The 26,235-nt window shown below is 40.1% G+C and overlaps 8 protein-coding genes across 9 annotated transcripts; 5 read left to right on the forward strand and 3 right to left on the reverse strand.

Annotated features, from left to right (window-relative positions):
* The first annotated feature begins 500 nt into the window (after window positions 1–500).
* Window positions 501–1,421, forward strand: LOC138205225 (odorant receptor 131-2-like). The gene has a single exon (XM_069160985.1). The coding sequence runs from the start codon at window positions 501–503 to the stop codon at window positions 1,419–1,421; it is 921 nt and encodes a 306-aa protein (XP_069017086.1).
* Window positions 1,422–2,722: 1,301 nt separating this feature from the next.
* LOC138205379 (diablo IAP-binding mitochondrial protein-like) lies at window positions 2,723–3,838 on the reverse strand (the record flags this gene model as incomplete). Its single annotated transcript, XM_069161354.1, has 3 exons — window positions 2,723–3,378; window positions 3,534–3,630; window positions 3,725–3,838. Coding segments are annotated over 3 exons (417 nt in total), but the record flags the coding sequence as incomplete, so codon positions are not given.
* A 1,331-nt stretch (window positions 3,839–5,169) lies between these two features.
* On the forward strand, window positions 5,170–6,093 carry LOC138205226 (odorant receptor 131-2-like). Its single transcript, XM_069160986.1, has one exon. The coding sequence runs from the start codon at window positions 5,170–5,172 to the stop codon at window positions 6,091–6,093; it is 924 nt and encodes a 307-aa protein (XP_069017087.1).
* A 1,286-nt stretch (window positions 6,094–7,379) lies between these two features.
* LOC138205377 (diablo IAP-binding mitochondrial protein-like) lies at window positions 7,380–9,536 on the reverse strand. 2 transcript variants are annotated; one of them, XM_069161352.1, is made up of 6 exons: window positions 9,241–9,536; window positions 9,037–9,151; window positions 8,788–8,913; window positions 8,382–8,492; window positions 8,191–8,287; window positions 7,380–8,035 (listed from the first exon to the last, which is right to left on the reverse strand). In XM_069161352.1, the coding sequence occupies exons 1-6, from the start codon at window positions 9,375–9,377 to the stop codon at window positions 7,830–7,832; spliced, it is 792 nt and encodes a 263-aa protein (XP_069017453.1). In that variant the 5' UTR covers window positions 9,378–9,536; the 3' UTR covers window positions 7,380–7,829. The 2 variants fall into 2 exon arrangements, with proteins under 2 accessions (XP_069017453.1, XP_069017452.1); XM_069161351.1 differs by having other exon boundaries at window positions 9,037–9,154.
* Window positions 9,537–11,195: 1,659 nt separating this feature from the next.
* Window positions 11,196–12,116, forward strand: LOC138205227 (odorant receptor 131-2-like). Its single transcript, XM_069160987.1, has one exon. It carries the CDS (start codon window positions 11,196–11,198, stop codon window positions 12,114–12,116), a length of 921 nt encoding a protein of 306 aa, XP_069017088.1.
* Window positions 12,117–16,427: 4,311 nt separating this feature from the next.
* LOC138205473 (E3 SUMO-protein ligase ZBED1-like) lies at window positions 16,428–17,142 on the reverse strand. Its single transcript, XM_069161504.1, has 4 exons — window positions 17,118–17,142; window positions 16,920–17,037; window positions 16,668–16,807; window positions 16,428–16,588 (listed from the first exon to the last, which is right to left on the reverse strand). The coding sequence occupies exons 2-4, from the start codon at window positions 16,981–16,983 to the stop codon at window positions 16,430–16,432; spliced, it is 363 nt and encodes a 120-aa protein (XP_069017605.1). The 5' UTR covers window positions 16,984–17,037; window positions 17,118–17,142; the 3' UTR covers window positions 16,428–16,429.
* A 2,836-nt stretch (window positions 17,143–19,978) lies between these two features.
* LOC138205229 (odorant receptor 131-2-like) lies at window positions 19,979–20,944 on the forward strand. Its single transcript, XM_069160988.1, has one exon. The coding sequence runs from the start codon at window positions 19,979–19,981 to the stop codon at window positions 20,942–20,944; it is 966 nt and encodes a 321-aa protein (XP_069017089.1).
* A 3,164-nt stretch (window positions 20,945–24,108) lies between these two features.
* Window positions 24,109–25,074, forward strand: LOC138205230 (odorant receptor 131-2-like). The gene has a single exon (XM_069160989.1). The coding sequence runs from the start codon at window positions 24,109–24,111 to the stop codon at window positions 25,072–25,074; it is 966 nt and encodes a 321-aa protein (XP_069017090.1).
* The last annotated feature ends 1,161 nt before the right edge of the window (window positions 25,075–26,235 follow it).

Consider the following 26,235-nt stretch of genomic DNA (forward strand, 5'->3'; position numbering starts at 1 on the left):
TCTGTGGGACAATATTTCCTAAATGCACATTGCGATGACGACACAGTGGTGACCAAATCTTCAGTTTGGTGTTCCTCTTGTGTTGTTGCTGCCCTATAAAGTGTTCACACGCAGCTCTTTCTCTGATGGCTGCAAACAGCTCAGCAGAGGATGTTTGTGCTCACGAGTCGTGTTTCCCCAGGGTTTGCTTGGTAAACGGAGTCTCTTGCTTCTTTTGACTTCTTGATGTATTTCTGTCTAATGTATAGTAGATATATGTCAATGTTTCTATTCTACAACGTATATTCTTGTTTTCCTCAACAGAAACTGTTGCAGCCATGAAGGTCTTACAAGTGATCTTTTTTTTAACTTTGTGCCACAGACACTCTGAGACTTTGGTTTTAGATTTAATAGTTAGAAAATGTTTAGCCATAAAGGGTTTCTTGAATTTTGGATGTGTCTTTCTAGAAATTGCAGCAGTGGATAAAACCGGTTAGTATTTGCTTGCAACAGGGAAATATATGGCGTCCAATAACTCCCTGAATGGTGGTGAATTGTCAAGGTACGATTTTCGGGTCATTTTTGTTCAGGTGCTGGTCTCAGTTTTCCTTTGCATCAACCTTTTTCTCATCACAACTTTTTTTATGGAAGCTTTCTTCTACACAAGTATGCGCTACATCTTATTTGCAATTACACTGCTGTCTGACTCCCTGTTTTTATCAGGGACCAATGTCCTGCTCATTTTGGACTATTTTCATTTGACTATGCAGATGTCGTTGTGTTTTATTATAGTTATTGTTTTGTATCTGTATGTATTTGTCACACCGGTCACTCTGACAGCGATGACCCTGGAGCGCTACGTGGCCATTTGTATGCCCCTGCGTCATGCAGAGCTGTGCACCACACGCAGCGCTCTGCACTGTGTCCTCATCATTCACTGCCTCAGCTCTGTGCCTTGTATTGTTTTTGTCTCCATCTTTGCATCAGCACCCCTCAGCTTCTACAAACAACACAGAGTCTGCTCTGTGGAGATGCTCATCTTCCACAGGTGGCAGAGTCATCTTAGGTCAGCTATTAGTGAGTTTTACTTCTTGATCATGTGCGTCGTCATTGTTTTCTCCTACGTTCAAATATTGAAAGCAGCCAAAGCTGCATCAGGAGAGAATAAAAAGTCAACAGGGAAAGGACTCAGAACAGTGGTTGTTCATGGATTCCAGCTGCTGCTCTGCCTCATCCAGCTGTGGACCCCATTCATAGAGGCTGCTGTGCTTCAGATAAATGTTATGTTATACATTAATATCAGGTACTTTAACTACATCACTTTTATTCTTGCTCCGAGATGTCTGAGTCCTCTTGTTTATGGCCTCAGAGATAAGAGGTTTTTTAATGCACTGAAATACTACGCTCTCTGTGGCTTGTACAGGAAACAATCATCAGGTTAAATACATGACGCTACAAAAATAACACATATTACACCTTTTTCTGGCTTTATTTAGAGACACATGTGAGATAATAAAATATGGTATTTTATTATTGTAATGTGATTTAAACTATTCAATTGTTCCTTTTGCAACAATGAAATCACAAAAGTTTGTGATGATGCTGACACTTGTTATCTTTGAGACTGTGTATGATATTCTTGTACTGATGAATATGCCATCCTATTTTCTGTGCATTCCAGTACATTAAACTGACCTACAACATCTGCTCCCTTTCATCCCTCATCATTGTCTTGAACCTAAAAAGTGACAACATGAATCATTCATGTTTAAAACTGTCCTGGCTGCACTCATTATTGTGTTTTTGAACTGACATTTGAAATCAGAGACAGCTTCTACACAACCATATGCTGCATGTTTTTTATTGTTAAACTGCTGTCTGATATCCAGATATTATTCACGTCTGATATTACAGTATTTCACTTTGCTTGAGTTGTTCGACTGTTCTCTACTTTTTAGACACAAGTTATGCTTACGTTTGAAATAAAAACAAAAATAAGTAAATCAGCTTACAGTTAAGCTCTAAGCATAAATTATAGGGCGCCATGTATATATTGTGAAGGTAAACTCAGTTGCAAGTTCATATGTTGTCATTTATTAATATGTTAATCAGGTATTCTTAATCATTTGTCAATATCTGAATACATTTTTTTAGTAATGAGATGTCAGGATGTTGTATAAAACCTTTGGAAATACCCCTTTAAACCACCTTGTTTAACCTCTTTTATGAGGAATTGTCTAGGTTGATGTGTTGTATAAGGACCTTGTATAATAATAATGTGGAGCTCCTGAACTCTAGTCTTTCTGAGTTCTTTCTATTTTTTTGTTTTTTTTATCATGGTACATTGTATGATTGAATTTGTAAGACAACCTAACAGTTCTCACATAAACCAGTTTCTAATGTGGAAACAATAAATGCAGTGAAATTAGACTTTTAAGTGTTGCTTAATTCTTAATCCACCAAATAGTTCAATTTAATCAAAATAATCACTTTACGCAACTGAAAATGAGGAAAATGTCACAGGAACTCAAAATATGTAACGAGTATATATATATATATATATATATATATATATGTGTACATATATAGCACAAGTTATCTTTTAATTACTGCTGAACCACTTTATGTTTGTGTATTGAGATTACAATCTCATCTTGTCCAGGGTTGTGCATGTGCATGACAATATCACAGTAATTTAGGATTTCAGCCTGTAGAAAGGCAACAAACACAGACCCACAACGCATTTGAAAACAAATACACAGATTTTATTTTTTTGCTATTAACAGTGACAAAACAATGATGGACAGACTAGTTTTATAAATAAATGTCTTTGTTACGGCAAACATACATTGTGATCCAACAGTAAACAAGAACCACTGCAACGCAACATGTACAGGAAAGTCTATAATTCCATTTGCTGACATTGACTTATCAAATAAATAGTTTTAAATAATGATTCATGCAAAAGTCAATATTTCCAAAATGCAATTGGTTGATTTCCTTTCCCAAATTAAGTAATTTTGGGTGTAAATACAAACATGAAAATATCTCACTGTCTCAAATAGGAAGCCATAGTTGGAAATCAAAAGTTGTTAAAAGATCAATGTTTATAAAGGTGAATCCATATCACTATGAAATCAACAGCACAGTGACATGCCTTTCTCCCCGCTGTTTTCAAATATCTCTCATCGTCTCAGTCCTCTCGGAGATAGGCCTCCTGCATCTCATGCTCTTCACTGTTGTCCAGGAAGGCAGCGTATTCTGCCATCCTCTGGATCTCTTCTACTTTCATCTCTGCCAGCTTCTTTTCTGCATCCGCCGACAGTTTCCGTGCTTCTTCCACATGCGACTGGGCCACCTGAATGTTTGTCCTCGCTGAGATGGACGCCTGCTGCGCTCCTGGGAACACACAGATGCAAAAGGAGGTTTTCATAACAGCGTTCTGAGTTTGAGAGTTCGGTGTGGACCATAAGAAAGCACTCATAAAGACTGAGATGATGCAATCATTGTAAAGACACTAGTCTGACAGGAATTCAGGCACACGTTTTACTCACCTGAAGTGTACGCTGCCTCTGCTGCCAGTTTACACAGGTTAACAGCATTGATCCAGTTTGATTCATATCGTTTGCATTCATTTAGTCTCTCACTGGCCTGTCGGGGAGAAGACACAGAGTTAATACAGTTAATGTGTGGTTTTTGGTATTTTCACCAGAACATCTCGGTGCTTTCAGCAACACACACCAACCTCTGCACGCCAGCCGCTGATGGCCTGCTGCAGCGAATCCTCTTCTGCTGTGGTCAGTTTTCCCAGTGTGGCTAAATAGCGTCTTTGGAAGGCAATACGAGAGTGCACGGCCTGTTAGCAAACAGAGGGGGGGCAGACGGTCAGGGACAGTGCAGGGTCATTCTCAAAACAATGACTTCAGGGGAGGTGTAGCCTCCCTGACAGAGTGATAATTAAACAGGTTCACTTTTTTTTAGTAGCTAATGTGACTTTAACCCTAAAATGTGTTCACGTGAAATCCTCTGATCTTTTATCTGTGGACTCTGCATTGAGTGAAGTGTTGTATTTTTTGTGTGTGGGGTTCGTCAATTCCCTCAACTTCTGAACTCCAGGCTTCCTGCTCCCAAAGCTGCTGTAGGAGTAACAGAAAAAAGCAGGTTTTTAGTTTCTTTGTGGTGAAAAATGCCACTAACGAATCTTCAGGTGATGCTAACCTACCTGAGGAAGCGGATGCAGGCAGCTCCTCTCCTGAGCACACTCTTGTTGGTCCGCAGCAGTGAAATGTCTGCCTGGTTGCCCAGAAGTCCTCCAGCAGCACGGCTAGCACACACTGAACACTGCTCCTTTTCAATCCTTCATCAAAAGTGGCAAAATGAATCACTCGTGTTTGAAACAGCCCTGGCTGGACTCGGTGTTGTGTATTTGTACTAACATTTGAAACCAGTACCAAAAAATATCATTCATTTGTTACAATGAGAACTGTCTTGAACAAAAATGCTGCACATATTAAATGACGTGGCTTCTCGTTCATCTCTACGACAGCTGGGGTTTTTCTCCACCTTTGTGTGTCACTTTTACCTTCTGACATGATCAGATAAAAAGTCTATCTGCTTTACAATGAACTCTGTGGTTAAACCTGCAGGGCTGATAATTACAGTTGTTGCATATTTGATTAGTTTCTATTTCTGTGGGACAATATTTCCTAAATGCACATTGCGATGATGACACAGTGGTGACCAAATCTTCAGTTTGGTGTTCCTCTTGTGTTGTTGCTGCCCTATAAAGTGTTCACACGCAGCTCTTTCTCTGATGGCTGCAAACAGCTCAGCAGAGGATGTTTGTGCTCACGAGTCGTGTTTCCCCAGGGTTTGCTTGGTAAACGGAGTCTCTTGCTTCTTTTGACTTCTTGATGTATTTCTGTCTAATGTATAGTAGATATATGTCAATGTTTCTATTCTACAACATATATTGTTCTTGTTTTCCTCAACAGAAACTGTTGCAGCCATGAAGGTCTTACAAGTGATCTTTTTTTAACTTTGTGCCACAGACACTCCGAGACTTTGGTTTTAGATTTAATAGTTAGAAACTGTTCAGCCATAAAGGGTTTCCTGAATTTTGGATGTGTCTTTCTAGAAATTGCAGCAGTGGATAAAACCGGTTAGTATTTGCTTACAACAGGGAAATATATGGCGTCCAATAACTCCCTGAATGGTGGTGAATTGTCAAGGTACCCTTATCGGGTCGTTTTAGTTCAGGTGCTGGTCTCAGTTTTCCTTTGCATCAACCTTTTCCTCATCACAACTTTTTTTATGGAAGCTTTCTTCTACACAAGCATGCGTTACATCTTATTTGCAATTACACTGCTGTCTGACTCCCTGTTTTTATCAGGGACCAATGTCCTGCTCATTTTGAACTATTTTCGATTGACTATGCAGATGTGGTTGTGTCTCATTATATTTATTGTTTCGTATCTGTATGTATTTGTCACACCGGTCACTCTGACAGCGATGACCCTGGAGCGCTACGTGGCCATTTGTATGCCCCTGCGTCATGCAGAGCTGTGCACCACACGCAGCGCTCTGCACTGTGTCCTCATCATTCACTGCCTCAGCTCTGTGCCTTGTATTGTTTTTGTCTCCATCTTCTTTGCATCAGCACCCCTCAGCTTCTATAAACAACACAGAGTCTGCTCTGTGGAGATGCTCATCTTCCACAGGTGGCAGAGTCATCTTAGGTCAGCTATTAGTGAGTTTTACTTCTTGATCATGTGCATCATCATTGTTTTCTCCTACGTTCAAATATTGAAAGCGGCCAAAGCTGCATCAGGAGACAATAAAAAGTCAACAGGGAAAGGACTCAGAACAGTGGTTGTTCATGGTTTCCAGCTGCTGCTCTGCCTCATCCAGCTGTGGACCCCATTCATAGAGGCTGCTGTGCTTCAGATGAATGTCATGTTATACGTTTATATCAGGTACTTTAACTACATCACTTTTATTCTTGCTCCGAGATGTCTGAGTCCTCTCGTTTATGGCCTCAGAGATAAGAGGTTTTTTAATGCATTGAAATATTACGTTCTCTGTGGCTTGTACAGGAAACAATCATCAGGTTAAATACATGACGCTACAAAAATAACACATATTACACCTTTTTCTGGCTTTATTTAGAGACACGTGAGATAATAATATATGGTATTTTATTATTGTAATGTGATTTAAACTATTCAATTGTTCCTTTTGCAACAATGAAATCACAAAAGTTTGTGATGATGCTGACACTTGTTATCTTTGAGACTGTGTATGATATTCTTGTACTGATGAATATGCCATCCTATTTTCTGTGCATTCCAGCACATTAAACTGACATACAACATCTGCTCCTTTTCATCCCTCATCATTGTCTTGAACCTAAAAAGTGGCAACATGAATCATTCATGTTTAAAACAGTCCTGGCTGCACTCATTATTGTGTGTTTGAAATGACATTTGAAATCAGCAACAGCTTCTACACAACCATATGCTGCATGTTTTTTATTGTTAAACTGCTGTCTGATATCCAGATATTATTCACGTCTGATATTACAGTATTTCACTTTGCTTGAGTTGTTCGACTGTTCTCTACTTTTTAGACACAAGTTATGCTTACGTTTGAAATAAAAATAAGTAAATCAGCTTACAGTTAAACTCGAAATACAAATTATTGGGGGCCATGCATATATTGTAAAGGTAAACTCAGTTGCAAGTTCATATGTTGTCATTTATTCATATGTTAATCAGGTATTCTTAATCATTTCTCAATATGTTAATTATTTTTTTTAGTAATAAGATGTCAGGATGTTGTATAAAACCTTTGGAAATACCCCTTTAAACCACCTTGTTTAACCTCTTTTATGAGGAATTGTCTAGGTTGATGTGTTGTATAAGGACCTTGTATAATAATAATGTGGAGCTCCTGAACTCTAGTCTTTCTGAGTTCTTTCTATTTTTTTGTTTTTTTTATCATGGTACATTGTATGATTGAATTTGTAAGACAACCTAACAGTTCTCACATAAACCAGTTTCTAATGTGGAAACAATAAATGCAGTGAAATTAGACTTTTAAGTGTTGCTTAATGCTTAATCCACCAAATAGTTCAATTTAATCAAAATAATCACTTTACGCAACTGAAAATGAGGAAAATTTCACAGGAACTCAAAATATGTAACGAGTATATATATACAGTATATATATATATGTACATATATAGCACAAGTTATCTTTTAATTACTGCTGAACCACTTTATGTTTGTGTATTGAGATTACAATCTCATCTTGTCCAGGGTTGTGCATGTGCATGACAATATCACAGTAATTTAGGATTTCAGCCTGTAGAAAGGCAACAAACACAGACCCACAACGCATTTGAAAACAAATACACAGATTTTATTTTTTTGCTATTAACAGTGACAAAACAATGATGGACAGACTAGTTTTATAAATAAATGTCTTTGTTACGGCAAACATACATTGTGATCCAACAGTAAACAAGAACCACTGCAACGCAACATGTACGGGAAAGTCTATAATTCCATTTGCTGACATTGACTTATCAAATAAATAGTTTTAAATAATGATTTATGCAAAAGTCAATATTTCCAAAATGCAATTGGTTGATTTCCTTTCCCAAATTAAGTAATTTTGGGTGTAAATACAAACATGAAAATATCTCACTGTCTCAAATAGGAAGCCATAGTTGGAAATCAAAAGTTGTTAAAAGATCAATGTTTATAAAGGTGAATCCATATCACTATGAAATCAACAGCACAGTGACATGCCTTTCTCCCCGCTGTTTTCAAATATCTCTCATCGTCTCAGTCCTCTCGGAGATAGGCCTCCTGCATCTCATGCTCTTCACTGTTGTCCAGGAAGGCAGCGTATTCTGCCATCCTCTGGATCTCTTCTACTTTCATCTCTGCCAGCTTCTTTTCTGCATCCGCCGACAGTTTCCGTGCTTCTTCCACATGCGACTGGGCCACCTGAATGTTTGTCCTCGCTGAGATGGACGCCTGCTGCGCTCCTGGGAACACACAGATGCAAAAGGAGGTTTTCATAACAGCGTTCTGAGTTTGAGAGTTCGGTGTGGACCATAAGAAAGCACTCATAAAGATTGAAATGATGCAATCATTGTAAAGACACTAGTCTGACAGGAATTCAGGCACACGTTTTACTCACCTGAAGTGTACGCTGCCTCTGCTGCCAGTTTACACAGGTTAACAGCATTGATCCAGTTTGATTCATATCGTTTGCATTCATTTAGTCTCTCACTGGCCTGTCGGGGAGAAGACACAGAGTTAATACAGTTAATGTGTGGTTTTTGGTATTTTCACCAGAACATCTCGGTGCTTTCAGCAACACACACCAACCTCTGCACGCCAGCCGCTGATGGCCTGCTGCAGTGAATCCTCTTCTGCTGTGGTCAGTTTTCCCAGTGTGGCTAAATAGCGTCTTTGGAAGGCAATACGAGAGTGCACGGCCTGTTAGCAAACAGAGGGGGGGCAGACGGTCAGGGACAGTGCAGGGTCATTCTCAAAACAATGACTTCAGGGGAGGTGTAGCCTCCCTGACAGAGTGATAATTAAACAGGTTCACTTTTTTTAGTAGCTAATGTGACTTTAACCCTAAAATGTGTTCACGTGAAATCCTCTGATCTTTTATCTGTGGACTCTGCATTGAGTGAAGTGTTGTATTTGTTTTTTTTCCAATGATTAATAAACCCTCTGACTTTGGTCGTCCTAAAATGTGCATATTGCACGTAACATCAACACCTACCTTTGAATAATCTGTAAGGGCGTCGATAAAAGCCAAGGTGGTCTGGGAGAGGAAAGTACTGGTGCTGTCTGTGACCACTGAGGAGGCTCTTCTGATCAGCGAGTCGTATGAAAGGTTTTCCACTTGCTACAAACAGAGAGGGAGAAGTTTTAAACTCCTTCCTGCATGTTCTACAAAACATCTAGAGCATGAAGACATTGAACATGAAGAAACAGTTGCAGGTCATGTCATACTATCTCTGGCACTCACCTGTGTGAAGGGGTCAGCACAAAGCCCACGGCCAACACTCAAACACGCTACGCTTATGCGTGTGGGGTTCGTCAATTCCCTCAACTTCTGAACTCCAATCTTCCTGCTCTCAAAGCTGCTGTAGGAGTAACAGAAACAAGCAGGTTTTGAGTTTCTTTGCAGTGAAAAATGCCACTAACGAATCTTCAGGTGATGCTAACCTACCTGAGGAAGCGGATGCAGGCAGCTCCTCTCCTGAGCACACTCTTGTTGGTCCGCAGCAGTGAAATGTCTGCCTGGTTGCCCAGAAGTCCTCCAGCAGCACGGCTCGCACACACTGAACACTGACGAACAGCTTGCATTTTAAAGGTTAAATAGATCTGTTGCACTCCTGTCGAATCTGTTTAGTTTTGCTCTGAAAAATGAGTTGCTGTCTGCAGGTTTTCTAAAATGGAAACCGTCCTCTCGCTGTTGCCTTGTCTTTGTGAAGTCAGAAAAATGATCGCTGCTAGGGAGGTTTCAGTCTGTTCAACTGTCCTGTGCTGTGGGTATTTGTAAGGCCTCAGCTCCGTTTCATTACGTAAAAGGCATTGATCTGTTGACTCTGCCTACTGACGTGCGTACATGGCTTTATCTGCAAAACCCCAAAGATACGTGCAAGTTGCAGAGGTCTGCGGGGATTGTTTGACCAACACTGTGTGTGTGTGTGCCTACATGTTTTTACATCCAAGTGTGGACTTAAACCTGAATACAAACCAATGCAAGAGGACATATGTCCCTGTGTGAACCGAAATTTAGGTTTTGGAGTGTTAAAACCTGTTTTTTAGGTTAACATGAGGTTAAGCTAAGGGTCAAGGTTAGGCATATCGTTGTGATGGTAAAGGTTAGGGTGAGGGGGGCTAGGCAACGCCTTATATCAATGGAAGTCCCCACGGCCATAGTGAAACAGGCGTGTGTGTGTGGGTGTGTCAGCGATCAGTGTCAGTGATGAAGTACGTTTGTCCCGCCCCTCATTCACTGTGATTGGATGGCTGGGTAAAAAGTGAGAGTGATGAGCCGCAGCGTTTTATTCAAAGTTGAAAATTTTTCAATTCTCAGTCCAGAAAAAAAAAAAAAAAAAAACTCAGAACATTCACCGCAGAATAAACGCTCAGCGCCGATTCACGTTGCTGCGGGTTTTTTTAAAAGATTGGATGCTTCGGCAGAATACTGCCAAATGTGGTTTGGAGCTAATTTGCAAAAATGGTGTTTCATGGTTTTTTTTTACCGTCCCTACTTTTAAAAATCAATCCAGATACAGTCTGAATAGGATAAAATACAGGTTTGGGCTGGCAGTCCGAACAAGACTCATTCACTGGGCACAACGAAGCCACCCATCCATTGTCCAAACTGACGGACTGACCTGGCCTGCAAACCCTTCAATCTTGTTGCTGTTGCATCACTGAGAAATCTCCTTTTTTTTTTTCTTATTTTTTATTGTTGTCCTTTTATTTGTGGACTCCAGTAGGTTTTGCTGAGAGTTCAATGCCCTGAACAAACACAAGAAAATGAAGAAAACATCTTCACTTCTCTGACAACGTAAAGGAAGTCATGTTTGAGAATTCACTGCAAATCAATAAAACTCTTTCACAGTTTGTAATTTTACAAACACACATTTACTGTTCTTCCGTAAATCTGAGTTAGTAAATTAACTTGACAGTTTTATAGTCTTAATTGATTAAATATTCATTTGATTGTTTGGATTTTTCAAGTTCCAGTATATTTTGTACCTTCCCAATCATGCAAAACAAATAAAAGAGAAAGGTGCCCTGTTATTCTATTATGGCTAACAAGAGATAAAAAGAAGCTTTGGACAATAATACTCTGCTCATTAAGAAGAGTAAAAACCTCTGACATCACTTCACAGCTGACAGACAGCTGATGGCCACTGAGGGGGACGAGCAGGAAGTGCCGATGATGCTATTGGTGCTATTCTTGGACCGTCTAGACTTTAAAGTCACTGACGCTGCACAGATCTCAGCAGAAGATGTTCGTCTTCCAAGCAAGAGACAGGTTTAAGTAGACTACTGTTGGACATGTATCATTTGTTATTATTGTTGAATTTGACAGATATATTACAAAATGACACATGATAGGACTTCTGGTAAAACCTCAACACCTTGTGTTTCTTAAGAAAGTTCATGGATAACAGCTCATTGCTTGCAGGTGAGTCTGTTGGGCGGCAGCTCAATGACAGGATCTTGATTCTCCAGATTTTAGTGGCAGTTTTCTTTTGCATCAACGTGCTGCTCATTGTGACCTTTTTTCAAAAGGAGTGCTTCTACACAGTAACACGCTACATATTGTTTGCTGTTGCACTGCTGTCTGATAGCCTGATACTTACAATGAGCAACATCATGTTTATCATGATCTATTTTCGCTTTTCCATGCCCATTGGGTTGTGTTTCATTTTCTGTTTTGTGTTGAGCATGTATAGCTCGGTCACACCAGTAACTCTGACAGCGATGACCCTGGAGCGCTACGTGGCTATCTGCATGCCCCTGCGTCATGCAGAGCTGTGCACCGCACGCAGCGCTTTGCACTGTGTCCTCATCATTCTCCTCCTCAGCTTGATACCCTGCTCTGCTGTTATGTTTGTATTTTTGTCCTCAGTCTCCCTCAGCTTCTTCACACCGGTACAAAACTGTGCGATCGACACTTTCCTCATTCATACGTGGCAGGATCATGTTCGGTCAGCTATATATCAGTTATACTTCTTTGTTATGTTTACCGTTCTTATTTTTGCATATGTTAGAATGATCAAAGTGGCCAAAGCTGCATCAGGAGAGAATAAAAAGGCAACACGAAAAGGACTCAGAACTGTTGTACTTCATGGTTTCCAGCTGCTGCTCTGCCTCATCAGGCTGTGGTGCCCATTCATAGAATTTGCTGTCTTTCAGATTGATCTTGCGTTATTTATTAATGTCAGGACCTTTAATTACATATTTTTTCAAGTTGCCCCCAAATGTCTGAGTCCTCTCATCTATGGCCTCAGGGATGAAAAGTTTTTCCATTCACTGAAGTACGATGTCCTCTATGGTCTGTTTAAGAGAAATCACTGACGATGGCCTCCATTCAGTGTGTTTGTGTTTAGGGTTTAGAAGCATGTTGTAGCTTTAATTGTTGTACTCCTCCTTTTATTTTCTGTTCTGATTTTTTTTTTGTGAGGAAGACACTGTTAACCTCTCACACAATGTAAAGTCTGATGGGAAATATGAATGATTTCATGTTTTTCTACTTTTGCTTTTTTGCAAGCAGGGATATCTTACAATCAAAGGCTCCAATCTTTGCTCCTAATACTCTTCCATTTTGATTGTTTTACACTCTACCATGTATACTGCTCTTAGGACTTCCGAAAAAGAAAGCTTGGAACAATCCCTTGATGAACTTTACAGATATATGTTACTGTGTGTGTTTGTGACAGTTGTGTGGCTGTGAACCTGAACATGATGATGCAAAGTGACAGATTGATGAAAATGCCTGGAATCTAACCATCAAATAGACTCACTGTCTATCACTAAGCAGTGGGGGAGGAAATGGAGAGGTTTCAGTGAAAAAGTGTTTATCGGATGAGAAGCTACAGGTTGCTGAACGGGTTGCTGTATTTTATCATGACGTCAAAGGCCAAGTTCGTTCCCAAAGTCTTGGGGAGCACTACAAGGTATGTCCTTTGGTTGGGGCTGAAGACTACAAATGATTGCAAATGAAAAAAAATTTGTCTACTTGTTATTTTTGTAAATGAAAAATGAAAATAAAAACTGAAATGTGAACTTTGGTGTGTGTTGTAATCATGCCTTGTTTTTAAGCCCTGTTTATTTCCCAAATAAAATTAATTTTACAATGCAGTAAAAAAATAATAATAATAAAAAAAAAAATATATATATACACAACCCCGTTTCCAAAAAAGTTGGGACGCTGTAAAGGGTAAATAAAAACAGAATGCGATGATTTCCAAATCATATAAACCCATATTTAATTGAAAATAGACCAAAAACAACATATCAAGTGTTGAAGCTGAGAAATTTTACTGTTCAATGAAAAACATCTGCTCATTTTGAATTTGATGGATCAAATTAGCATATACTTTTCAAGCATCAATAAAGTTTCTCAGTTCCTTTGAGCCATATCATTTGAATTCATTTGCTCTGGTCCAGCATGCCTCCAGTTAAACGAAACACTGTGCATGTACTACAGGAAGAAGAAAAGATCTGACACTTTCAGATGCATTTAGTGCTCATTCATTTTAAAAGGCCAATCTTCGACATATCGGCCATGTGCCTCAGAAGGAAAGGAAGAAAAAAACATATTGCGTGGTGAACCTTCGAGGGCTCCGTAAGAAAGTGAAAACATAAATCAGTAAATAAAGGAGAAAAAGGTGGCACTCCGTAAACATCATACCGATTGAACAATAAGTTGAATCAAACTGATTCTGTCTGATCATTTTAACAACCTGAAAGCTGCTTTGGATAAAACTGTCAAAGTGTTTATGGTATCTCAAAGAAACAAACATGGTCGAATGTAAAAGTGTTTCCTCCCCTCAAAAAGTATTTTTCTCAAAATCAGATGTGAGACAATTATAAATTGAAAGGTTGGCTTTGGCTCAGATGGTAGCTTAACTGGGTTGCCCATGAATCATATGCTTGGCAGTTCGGCCTCCGGTTCCTCCTGTCCACATGCTGAAGCGTCTTTGGGACACTGAACCCCGAGTTGTTCCTGATGGCAGCTCTATCGCCACTGGTGTGTGAATGTGTGTATGGTGAGGTGATGAAGCGGCATAAAAGTGCAGACAATTTACCAATTTGTTAGTCACTTTTCCATGCCATTTAATGTGTCACTAAAACTCTTGTTGCCAAAATCTTTCCATGAGCATTTATTCCGTCTGAAAGCCTGCATATAATTTATTTGCTGATTCAGCATCCACCAGTGTTCAGAGGCAGAAAGTTTGTTTTGGACACAGACTCTGGTCCAACCCTCTGCGGTCCTGATTACTGACGCAGAACTTACGCAAGGAGCTGACGAGCCCAGTGACGAGCTCTCAGCAGAGTCAACTTGTTTGCCAAACAAATGAAAACTTCAGGTTGCACAATTGGACTCAGGAGCTTTTGTGTTAATAATCAGCTAGTCTGTTAATTACTAAGCAGGGGAGACAGGAGCTCTCACTGTGCTCTGGAGAAACCAGCTTAAACATCTCTAATGGATTGCCTCAACTTCTTCGAAAACAATACATGATTTTACACAGCTTTTTGAAAAGAGTTTAACACTGGAACTAGAAAAAGTGCAGTACTTGAAAAATACCTCCTGTTTTCAGTCACATTCGTCTGTTTACTTTATGAACATTGTAGCCTCGCGAAGAAGATGTCTCAGTAATGCTGGAAATCCTTGAGGTTTTCTTTCAATTTTAAATTTAATTTCTTTTAAATTTTGTTCAGGCATTCACTTTGACTTAGAGACGACCTGATTAGATAACCAACCAATTTGAAAACCACGAAGCGATCATTTTAATTAATTTGCATTACACTGATCTAAGAACAAAATTATTATCTAACATGGCTCTTTGCTCAAAAACATCTTAATGAAACAGTGACCTACATTGCAACAATAATCATCTGTACAAACTAGGTCCTTTATTTTGGCCCAGGAGCTCTTTCGTTGCCCTGCGGTGATGAACTCGTCTGCAGCTCACCGACTGTCTCCACACTGATATCTACAATCTCATTTAATATGAAACAAACAAACAAACAAAAAAGGTTGAGTGACGCTTCCAAATCAAACAGCTGCTAAACGGCTTTGTACAGGACACAGCTGGAACAACTGACCCAGGTCACCTGAAAGTGTCCACTCAGCAGAAAAAGCACCATGCCAACAATCAATGTGAGAGCTCCCCTTCCAGCTGGAAAGGGCTCAACTGGGTGACTGCATCAGCAAAACACACAATTAAAGAGGCATGTTGTGGTGCTGGTGCATTTCTAATGTCTTGAAACCACCTCAGTGGTTTTGGTTCGCATGCACATCATGCTAGTAATCCAGTAAACCAGTAAATTCTGGTAACAACACAGAACTTAAAATATAATACAACACAAATCCTTTACTTAAGCAAAGAATATAGTAATATAGCATAAAATTATTTGTTTGTTCTTGCTTATCTATCGTATTAAACCATTTTTGATAAGACGGCAGGTCATTAAGCTCATTTCAATTGTTGTCAGTAGATTTACTTAGTGTGACTCCATCTGATTTGGAACTTGAAGTCACTATGCCCCGCCCACTGATAGGACCTGACTGCACCACAGGCCTGTCAATCAAACAAACAAGCCCACAAAAATGTTGCTTTTTGAGGCATAATATCTAATTAAAGGTGGAATTATTAACAGATGAACCACCAGAAAGCCAGTAAGAAGTTACTTTAAAGCATGACACCATATTAACTTGTGAAAAAAATGTGTTGACTTTGTATTTCATGAGAAACATTTAATGGGAGTCTGTGGAGTCACAGCCTTTTTGGAGTTAACCCCTAGTGTCACTCTGTGGTATTGCAGTTCATGGCACTTACTGCGTTGGCCTCGTCCACTTTTATATACAGTCTATATACAGACTCAAGGAGATCCTGAGATATTCATGAGAATCGAATGCATGTGAGGCCACAATGACCTTTGACCTCTGACCACTAAAATCGGACTAATTTATACTTGAGGCCAGGTGAACGCTTGTGCCAACTGTGAAGAGGAAATTCTCTTAAAGCGAGATATTGTGTTCACAAGCCTACGACGTGCAGACAGAAAACATGAAAACATGAAACCTTCAAACTGCTTCACGGCTCCACACCAATTCTACTTTACTGTACTTGAATAAATGTACAACAATGATGCTGTCATTTTTAGTCTCTCTTGACATGCATGGTAAGAAGTAGTGATGGTGAGATGAAGCCTCATGAGGCATCGAACCACTTCAGCCAATTGGTTCGAGAAAGGGTTCATTTCTCGAAGCTTCATGTGCACACGAAACCACCTACTGGCCAAGTGTATAATCACAGGCAGCTGTATCTGAACCACAAGTGATGCATTGAATTTTTGTGTCTGTTATGGCTGTTGGGAATGACTATGAATTACAAAAATGTATGACCAAATAATTTCTGTACATAAATTATCACATATGTGCATAATAAAATATTTTTTTAATGTATTCTGTGTGTGTAAATTTTCCCAAAATGGTAGTATCATATGATATGGCAGGTTGTGTAATAATGTTTTTCTGTCACTTTAGGAAAATGACATGGGCTTAAGCAGGCAGAGGACAGTGAAAGTGCTTGTGGAACTAGCAAGAGGGGACTGAATATGCTTGTGTAACTTGGACAATGATGTACAGGACAGGGGACATTTTATTCATTTTTATTCAGAAATAACAGTTTCTCAACAGTTTTTGGTTTTGTGGATGTCCACATGTCAGAAGTAAGGCTGACAGCAGCCACCTTTTCCACTTTAGCCTTAGCCTTCTCCTTAGCTGACTCATACTTGGCCTCCACCATGGCCTTCAGAGCCTAAAGGAAAAAATATATAGTGCTGAACTGTGAGACACAATAAAGTATTCATTTGTTTCATGCATGCACCCATACATACCTGCCTTGTAGGGAGAACATAATTAGGATCCAGTTTGGACACAAATGCCCTGAATCCAACATCATCCACAATACTGAAGGGCTGTGTGTCCTTCACTATCATGGAGACGAGGGCTTCATCCAGCTCTTGTTTTCTGGTGGCTGGTTAAAAGAGAATAAATACAGTGTCTGTTACCTGTCTTTATTTGCACAATAAACAAAAGTGAACAGGGAAAAATTGTGATGGTGCATTTGTAATATTGTAATGACTTACCTTGGCTGGGTGAAGCTCCAGTTTCCTCCTTATTCTCATGCAAGGCACGGTAATGCCTCAGCATGGATGAGGTGTTGTTATTGTACCCCAACTCCTTGGAGCACAATAAACACCTCACCTTTGAATAAAATAAGAAACTGTGAAAAATACAGTTCTTGATAAGCAAACCTAATGTGTCTGAAATAGAGTTAGATTTACCTTATTAGGAGTTATCAAATCAAAGTGTTCCCACAGGGGAAATCCTCCTCTTCCCAGCTGGCTCCATCTTATCACCTCCTTCTCTCCTTACTCTCCTAAATCTCCAAACTATCTCTCTCTCTCTCTCTCTCTAACTTCTCCAAACTATCCAAACTCTCAACTGACCTCAACTCTCCACCAACAACCCACATTTTGAACGGAGCCTGAGGGGTTTATATTGCTTGTCAAACCTCCCGGCAAAATCTGAACCACTTCCCGAAGCAGTCACGTGGTACAGCCGGGCAGCGAGGCTTCGGACTTCATCATTTTTTGGCTCCTCCCCTAAATGAAGCAAGCCTCGACACACGCTTCGAGGAAATGCCCCCTCCGTTACTCGACACACGCTTCGAAGCGTCGGCACATCTCGTAACATCACTAGTAAGAAGGTTTGATAGTTGCACATCGTAATAGTAAATTTGTGTCACTCTTTATTGCTTGGAGATATAAGTGACTAATTGTTATGTTTTTCCCAGCAGCAATTGTTGATTTTGAATTCATGGAGAGAGACTGTGGTTGTCGGTGTGAGCAGTGAGTCACCATGAAGCCTAAACTGTGTGATTTTACAAGAACATAGATGTCTGTAAAAAGTATGGATCAAAAACATGCTTTGCCTGAATTTATTACGTTGATATGCGCCTCCAGTATTTACAGTGGGTACGGAAAGTATTCAGACCCCTTTACATTTTTCACTCTTTGTTTCATTGCAGCTATTTGCTAAAATCAAAAAAGTTCATTTTATTTCTCATTAATGTACACTCAGCACCCCATCTTGACAGAAAAAAACAGAAATGTAGAAATTTGTGCAAATTTATTAAAAAAGAAAAACAGAAATATCACATGGTCATAAGTATTCAGACCCTTTGCTGTGACACTCATATTTAACTCACATGCTGTCCATTTCTTCTGATCCTCCTTGAGATGGTTCTACTCCTTCATTGGAGTCCAGCTGTGTTTAATTAAACTGATTGGACTTGATTAGGAAAGGCACACACCTGTCTATATAAGACCTTACAGCTCACAGTGCATGTCAGAGCAATTGAGAATCATGAGGTCGAAGGAACTGTCCAAGGAGCTCAGAGACAGAATTGTGGCAAGGCACAGATCTGGCCAAGGTTACAAAATAATGTCTGCAGCACTCAAGGTTCCTAAGAGCACAGTGGCCTCCATAATCCTTAAATGGAAGAAGTTTGGGACGACCAGAACTCTTCCTAGACCTGGCCGTCCAGCCAAACTGAGCAATCGTGAGAGAAGAGCCTTGGTGAAGAGGTAAAGAAGAACCCAAAGATCACTGTGGCTGAGCTCCAGAGATGCAGTAGGGAGATGGGAGAAAGTTCCACAAAGTCAACTATCACTGCAGCCCTCCACCAGTCGGGGCTTTATGGCAGAGTGGCCCGACGGAAGCCTCTCCTCAGTGGAAGACATATGAAAGCCCGCATAGAGTTTGCCAAAAAACACATGAAGGACTCCCAGACTATGAGAAATAAGATTCTCTGGTCTGATGAGACCAAGATTGAACTTTTTGGCGTTAATTCTAAGCGGTATGTGTGGAGAAAACCAGGCACTGCTCATCATCTGCCCAATACAATCTCAACAGTGAAACATGGTGGTGGCAGCATCATGCTATGGGGGTGTTTTTCAGCTGCAGGGACAGGACGACTGGTTGCAATTGAAGGAAAGATGAATGCGGCCAAGTACAGAGATATCCTGGAAGAAAACCTCTTCCAGAGTGCTCTGGACCTCAGACTGGGCCGAAGGTTCACCTTCCAACAAGACAATGACCCTAAGCACACAGCTAAAACAACAAAGGAGTGGCTTCGGAACAACTCTGTGACCATTCTTGACTGGCCCAGCCAGAGCCCTGACCTAAACCCAATTGAGCATCTCTGGAGAGACCTGAAAATGGCTGTCCACCAACATTCACCATCCAACCTGACGGAACTGGAGAGGATCTGTAAGGAAGAGTGGCAGAGGATCCCCAAATCCAGGTGTGAAAAGCTTGTTGCATCATTCCCAAGAAGACTCATGGCTGTACTAGCTCAAAAGGGTGCTTCTACTCAATACTGAGCAAAGGGTCTGAATACTTATGACCATGTGATATTTCAGTTTTTCTTTTTTTAATAAATTTGCACAAATTTCTACATTTCTGTTTTTTTCTGTCAAGATGGGGTGCTGAGTGTACATTAATGAGAAATAAAATGAACTTTTTTGATTTTAGCAAATGGCTGCAATGAAACAAAGAGTGGAAAATTTAAAGGGGTCTGAATACTTTCTGTACCCACTGTATATAATTGTAGTAGTGACTTTGATTTAAACTGGTTTTAAGTTTGTGGAATAAAAAGAGTCATCAGGCCTTCTGCCCTCTAAAATCTGTTCCTGTGAGAAATGTAATGCTTAATGATGATAGCATTAAATGAATGTATCTCTGGGGAAATAAGGGTCTGAGTTAAACATGAGGCTGAACACATCAGAGTAGGGGACAGACGTCCCTGAGATACTGCTCACTGAAGACATGTTGTTTTGTGATAAGAAGAAGACACATCTGAGCTCCTCTGACAGACCAAGACATTCTTCGGTGAGTGAAGTGCTCTTTTATTGTGGATGAGGAAATGTGTACTCAGTTACAGAGAAAATAGTTTTCTTTAACGTGGTGAATTAGTGTATTTTTGTCTCTCCATTTGTGAAGTTCTTTTATCTGAAGCGATACAGTTTAGTTATTTTCCAGCTGTAACTTTTAATGGGATTTGTCTTCATTTCTGTATGTGTATATAGAGCTTTAAGTCCTGCTTTTCTTGACCAGGTGTGTTTCAATCTGCAGCTGCAAAATGCAGAATTTTACTGAGCTTCCCGCCAATGCAACTTCCCAAAAAAGCCTGTCTGTGATCATCAAGGTGTGTGTGGTCATCCCCTTCTTCTGCCTCTTCCTCTGTTGCATTATCATCATGCTGCACGTCTTTGCATCTCAGAGGCAGTTTCTGGACACTTCACGCTACATCCTGTTCGTCTACATGCTGGTCAATGACACCCTGCAGATCCTGTCCTCTGTGCTGCTCTTCCTCTTCGTCATGGGTCAGGTGAAATTTGCTATTGTCTACTGCGTTCCTCTGCTGTTCATATCCACGGTCACTTTCCAGAACACACCCTTAATCCTGGCCACGATGTCACTGGAGCGCTACGTTGCCATCTTATACCCCCTGCAGCGCCCGGCCGCCTGGCGCTCCGACCATATCTGGATCATAATTCTGTCTCTGTGGTGCATCAGCTGCATTTTCACCATCGTGGAGTACTCCATTGAGGAGTACGACCCTGCTGTGGATGTCCTCTCTACTCCCGTGCTATGCAAAAGCATCACTTTCAGCTCATCTCCATTCCAGATATTGTTCAAAGCTGCTGTGAGCATGCTCTTTTTTGCAGTGGTGGCTGTCATCATCCTCTTCACCTATATGAGAATCCTGCTGGAAACCAGGAAGCTGAGGCAGGACCGTGTGTCCGTGAGCAGAGCCATGCACACTGTTCTGCTGCACGGCTTTCAGCTGCTGCTGTGCATGCTGGCTTTCACCATCCCCATCACTGAATCTCTCATCGTGCTGCACGCCAACTGGTTACCAGAGGACATCGCCTTTTTTAATTACTTCTGTTTCGTGCTCGTCCCGCGCTTTCTCAGCCCGCTCATCTACGGCCTTAGAGATCAGAGTCTCCGTGGCTACATTGGGAAAAAATTCCTCTGCAGGTCAAACAAAGTCAAACATCGTGTCAGAGGCAAACTGCTGGACGGCTTGTCTGCTTCTTGAACAGGCTGATTTAGTTCTGACTAAGGCACACATGTCCGACAGGTTGTTTTTGTGATGTTTAAACAGGCTATCTGCAGGTTTTTAAAGAGTTGAACAGATTTTTCATGCTGTTATTATTCCCCCTGTTCAAACTGCCATCAACCTTTTCCACCCAGGTGGTCCCTGTACCAGGACCAGGCTCTAGCTGTTATAAATATGCAAACCAGTGACAATTTTCAAATGACTGAGATGGATGCAGCATTTGTTCCTTTTAATTTCTGTTACATCAAATCTGTCAGAGTGAGCAAGTTCAATAACATCAGTGTAACTGACTTATTGTTATAAGGCCTCTATTTATTCCCTAATTCACAATTTTGATAAAAAAGAAAGGAACTTTGGAAGATATCCACATTATTTGTCTCACAAAGTCAGACTGCTGAGGCCTCAAATTGGCTGATATGCAGTAGAGGGATCCTAAATTGACCAGACAAATGATTACAGCAAGTAAAAACTGTTTCAGTGTTAACATGGACATCAAATTATTGATGCGGTGAGAGAGAGAGATTGTAATATGTTAATAGATGTCTGGTACCTGCTACAGGTGTTTGGTTTTTTTTGTTATAAAATGTTTTTATATCAGATTGTACACTGATATAAAATTGTGATTGATGCAGCTGTACAGTTTCAATCAGCCCCATCAGACCTGAAGTTGCAACTTTTGCCAGCTCGGAGGCTCATCCTCTCATTAACGTATATTTACGTTATATATATATTTATATATATTTAAGAAAAAAACGTACATTTTTCCATTCAATATCATTTTACTGGATCCAGAAGGCATTAATCAAATTAATTATATCAATAGAAGTTGTTATTCTACTCGGAAAATCTAGAATAATGTGGACGGTAACTCCGCCATATTTTCGCTGCTGATTTTCCATCATGCTTTCATACTTTTGAGGGTCAGCTCATAAAGCAGGTAATAATTTGCATGTATATGGTCTTTAAAAACTTTAATATGGTCAAACCTGCAAAGGCCCTGTTGAAATATTTACTGTCCTCTCAGTGAATAGAATATTGTTCAAATATGAAGATGTATAGTCAAAACATTTGTAACACGAAGACCTCAATCCAATCTTTGAATAAAACATTTAATTAAACTGTTTTTGTTTCACAGATACACTGTTTTTTTTGGTTCAACAGTTTTATAGATCCGATGCTGTTAAACATAAAGCAGGCAGACGCTGAATATCTGTGCCAGCAGCATCAATAAGTGGTACAAGTTATGTGAGTGAATTTAAGGTAACTTTAATGGAGTCTGGCAGCGGTTCTGGGGCTCATGGATTTATGATTAACCAGTGAAATTACCCCAACTGCTTTTTGCTCCCCGTGACCCACTTTCATTACTTTCCCACAAAAAACCCTAAAAACTCTTCAGACGATGTTGTCGATGTTAGAAAGTTTTCTTTGCAGCATATATTATGCTAGTAATCCAGTAAACCAGTAAATTCTGGTCACAACACAGAACTTAAAATATAATACAACACAAATCCTTTACTTAAGCAAAGAATATAGTAATATAGCATAAAATTATTTGTTTGTTCTTGCTTATCTATCGTCTTCAACCATTTTTGATAAGACGGCAGGTCATTAAGCTCATTTCAATTGTTGTCAGTAGATTTACTTAGTGTGACTCCATCTGATTTGGAACTTGAAGTCACTATGCCCCGCCCACTGATAGGACCTGACTGCACCACAGGCCTGTCAATCAAACAAACAAGCCCACAAAAATGTTGCTTTTTGAGGCATAATATCTAATTAAAGGTGGAATTATTAACAGATGAACCACCAGAAAGCCAATAAGAAGGAGTGACTTTAAAGCATGACACCATATTAACTTGTGAAAAAAATTTGTTGACTTTGTATTTCATGAGAAAAGTTTAATGGGAGTCTGTGGTGTCACAGCCTTTATGGAGTTAACCCCTAGTGCCACTCTGTGGTATTGCAGTTTATGGCACTTACTGCGTTGGCCTCGTCCACTTTTATATACAGTCTATATACAGACTCAAGGAGATCCTGAGATATTCATGAGAATCAAATGCATGTGAGGCTACAATGACCTTTTACCTCTGACCACTAAAATCGGACTAATTTATACTTGAGGCCAGGTGAACGCTTGTGCCAACTGTGAAGAGGAAATTCTCTTAAAGCGAGATATTGTGTTCACAAGCCTACGACGTGCAGACAGAAAACATGAAAACATGAAGCCTTCAAACTGCTTCACGGCTCCACACCAATTCTACTTTACTGTACTTGAATAAATGTACAACAATGTTGCTGTCATTTTTAGTCTCTCTTGACACGTATGGTAAGAAGGTTTGATAGTTGCACATCGTAATAGTAAATTTGTGTCACTCTTTATTGCTTGGAGATATAAGTGACTAATTGTTATGTTTTTCCCAGCAGCAATTGTTGATTTTGAATTCATGGAGAGAGACTGTGGTTGTCGGTGTGAGCAGTGAGTCACCATGAAGCCTAAACTGTGTGATTTTACAAGAACATAGATGTCTGTAAAAAGTATGGATCAAAAACATGCTTTGTCTGAATTTATTACGTTGATATACGCCTCCAGTATTTATATAATTGTAGTAGTGACTTTGATTTAAACTGGTTTTAAGTTTGTGGAATAAAAAGAGTCATCAGGCCTTCTGCCCTCTAAAATCTGTTCCCATGAGAAATGTAATGCTTAATGATGATAGCATTAAATGAATGTATCTCTGGGGAAATAAGGGTCTGAGTTAAACATGAGGCTGAACACATCAGAGTAGGGGACAGACGTCCCTGAGATACTGCTCACTGAAGACATGTTGTTTTGTGATAAGAAGACACATCTGACCTCCTCTGACAGACCAAGACATTCTTCGGTGAGTGAAGTGCTCTTTTATTGTGGATGAGGAAATGTGTACTCAGTTACAGAGAAAATAGTTTTCTTTAACGTGGTGAATTAGTGTATTTTTGTCTCTCCATTTGTGAAGTTCTTTTATCTGAGGCGATACAGTTTAGTTATTTTCCAGCTGTAACTTTTAATGGGATTTGTTTGGGATTTGTCTTCATTTCTGTATGTGTATATAGAGCTTTAAGTCCTGCTTTTCTTGACCAGGTGTGCTTCAATCTGCAGCTGCAAAATGCAGAATTTTACTGAGCTTCCCGCCAATGCAACTTCCCAAAAAAGCCTGTCTGTGATCATCAAGGTATGTGTGGTCATCCCCTTCTTCTGCCTCTTCCTCTGTTGCATTACCATCATGCTGCACGTCTTTGCTTCTCAGAGGCAGTTTCTGGACACTTCACGCTACATCCTGTTCGTCTACATGCTGGTCAATGACACCCTGCAGATCCTGTCCTCTGTGCTGCTCTTCCTCTTCGTCATGGGTCAGGTGAAATTTGCTATCGTCTACTGTGTTCCTCTGCTGTTCATATCCGCGGTCACTTTCCAGAACACACCCTTAATCCTGGCCACGATGTCACTGGAGCGCTACGTTGCCATCTTATACCCCCTGCAGCGCCCGGCCGCCTGGCGCTCCGACCATATCTGGATCATAATTCTTTCTCTGTGGTGCATCAGCTGCAGTTTCACCATCGTGGAGTACTCCATTGAGGAGTACGACCCTGCCGTGGATGTCCTGCCTACCTCCATGCCTTGTAAAGGCATCACTCATCGCTCATCTCCATCCAGGATATTATTCAAAGCTGCTGTGAGCGTGCTCTTTTTTGCAGTGGTGGCTGTCATCATCCTCTTCACCTATATGAGAATCCTGCTGGAAACCAGGAAGCTGAGGCAGGACCGAGTATCCGTGAGCAGAGCCATGCACACTGTTCTGCTGCACGGCTTTCAGCTGCTGCTGTGCATGCTGGCTTTCACCATCCCCATCACTGAATCTCTCATCGTGCTGCACGCCAACTGGTTACCAGAGGACATCGCCTTTTTTAATTATTTCTGTTTCGTGCTCGTCCCGCGCTTTCTCAGCCCGCTCATCTACGGCCTTAGAGATCAGAGTCTCCGTGGCTACATTGGGAAAAAAATCCTCTGCAGGTCAAACAAAGTCAAACATCGTGTCAGAGGCAAACTGCTGGACGGCTTGTCTGCTTCTTGAACAGGCTGATTTAGTTCTGACTAAGGCACGCATGTCCGACAGGTTGTTTTTGTGATGTTTAAACAGGTTATCTGCAGGTTTTTAAAGAGTTGAACAGATTTTTCATGCTGTTATTATTCCCCATGTTCAAACTGCCATCAACCTTTTCCACCCAGGTGGTCCCTGTACCAGGACCAGGCTCTAGCTGTTATAAATATGCAAACCAGTGACAATTTTCAAATGACTGAGATGGATGCAGCATTTGTTCCTTTTAATTTCTGTTACATCAAATCTGTCAGAGTGAGCAAGTTCAATAACATCAGTGTAACTGACTTATTGTTATAAGGCCTCTATTTACTCCCTAATTCACAATTTTGATAAAAAAGAAAGGAACTTTGGAAGATATCCACATTATTTGTCTCACAAAGTCAGACTGCTGAGGCCTCAAATTGGCTGATATGCAGTAGAGGGAACCTAAATTGACCAGACAAATGATTACAGCAAGTAAAAACTGTTTCAGTGTTAACATGGACATCTAATTATTGATGCGGTGAGAGAGAGAGATTGTAATATGTTAATAGATGTCTGGTACCTGTTACAGGTGGGTTTTTTTTGTTGTTGTTGTAAAATGTTTTTATATCAGATTGTACACTGATATAAAATTGTGATTGATGCAGCGGTACAGTTTCAATCAGCCCCATCAGACCTGAAGTTGCAACTTTTGCCAGCTCGGAGGCTCATCCTCTCATTAACGTATATTTACGTTATATATATATATTTAAGAAAAAACGTACATTTTTCCATTTCATATCATTTTACTGGATCCAGAAGGCATTAATCAAATTAATTATATCAATAGAAGTTGTTATTCTACTCGGAAAATCTAGAATAATGTGGACGGTAACTCTGCCATATTTTCGCTGCTGATTTTCCATCATGCTTTCATACTTTTGAGGGTCAGCTCATAAAGCAGGTTATAATTTGCATGTATATGGTCTTTAAAAACTTTAATTTGGTCAAACCTGCAAAGGCCCTGTTGAAATATTTACTGTCCTCTCAGTGAATAGAATATTGTTCAAATATGAAGATGTATAGTCAAAACATTTGCAATACTAAGACCTTAATCCAATCTTTGAATAAAACATTTAATTAAATTGTTTTTGTTGAACAGATACACCGTTT

Source organism: Embiotoca jacksoni, unplaced genomic scaffold, assembly GCF_022577435.1.
Source record: "Embiotoca jacksoni isolate LCO1_2020_lvr unplaced genomic scaffold, fEmbJac1.0.p SCAF_28, whole genome shotgun sequence".
NCBI classification, from domain to species: domain Eukaryota; kingdom Metazoa; phylum Chordata; class Actinopteri; family Embiotocidae; genus Embiotoca; species Embiotoca jacksoni.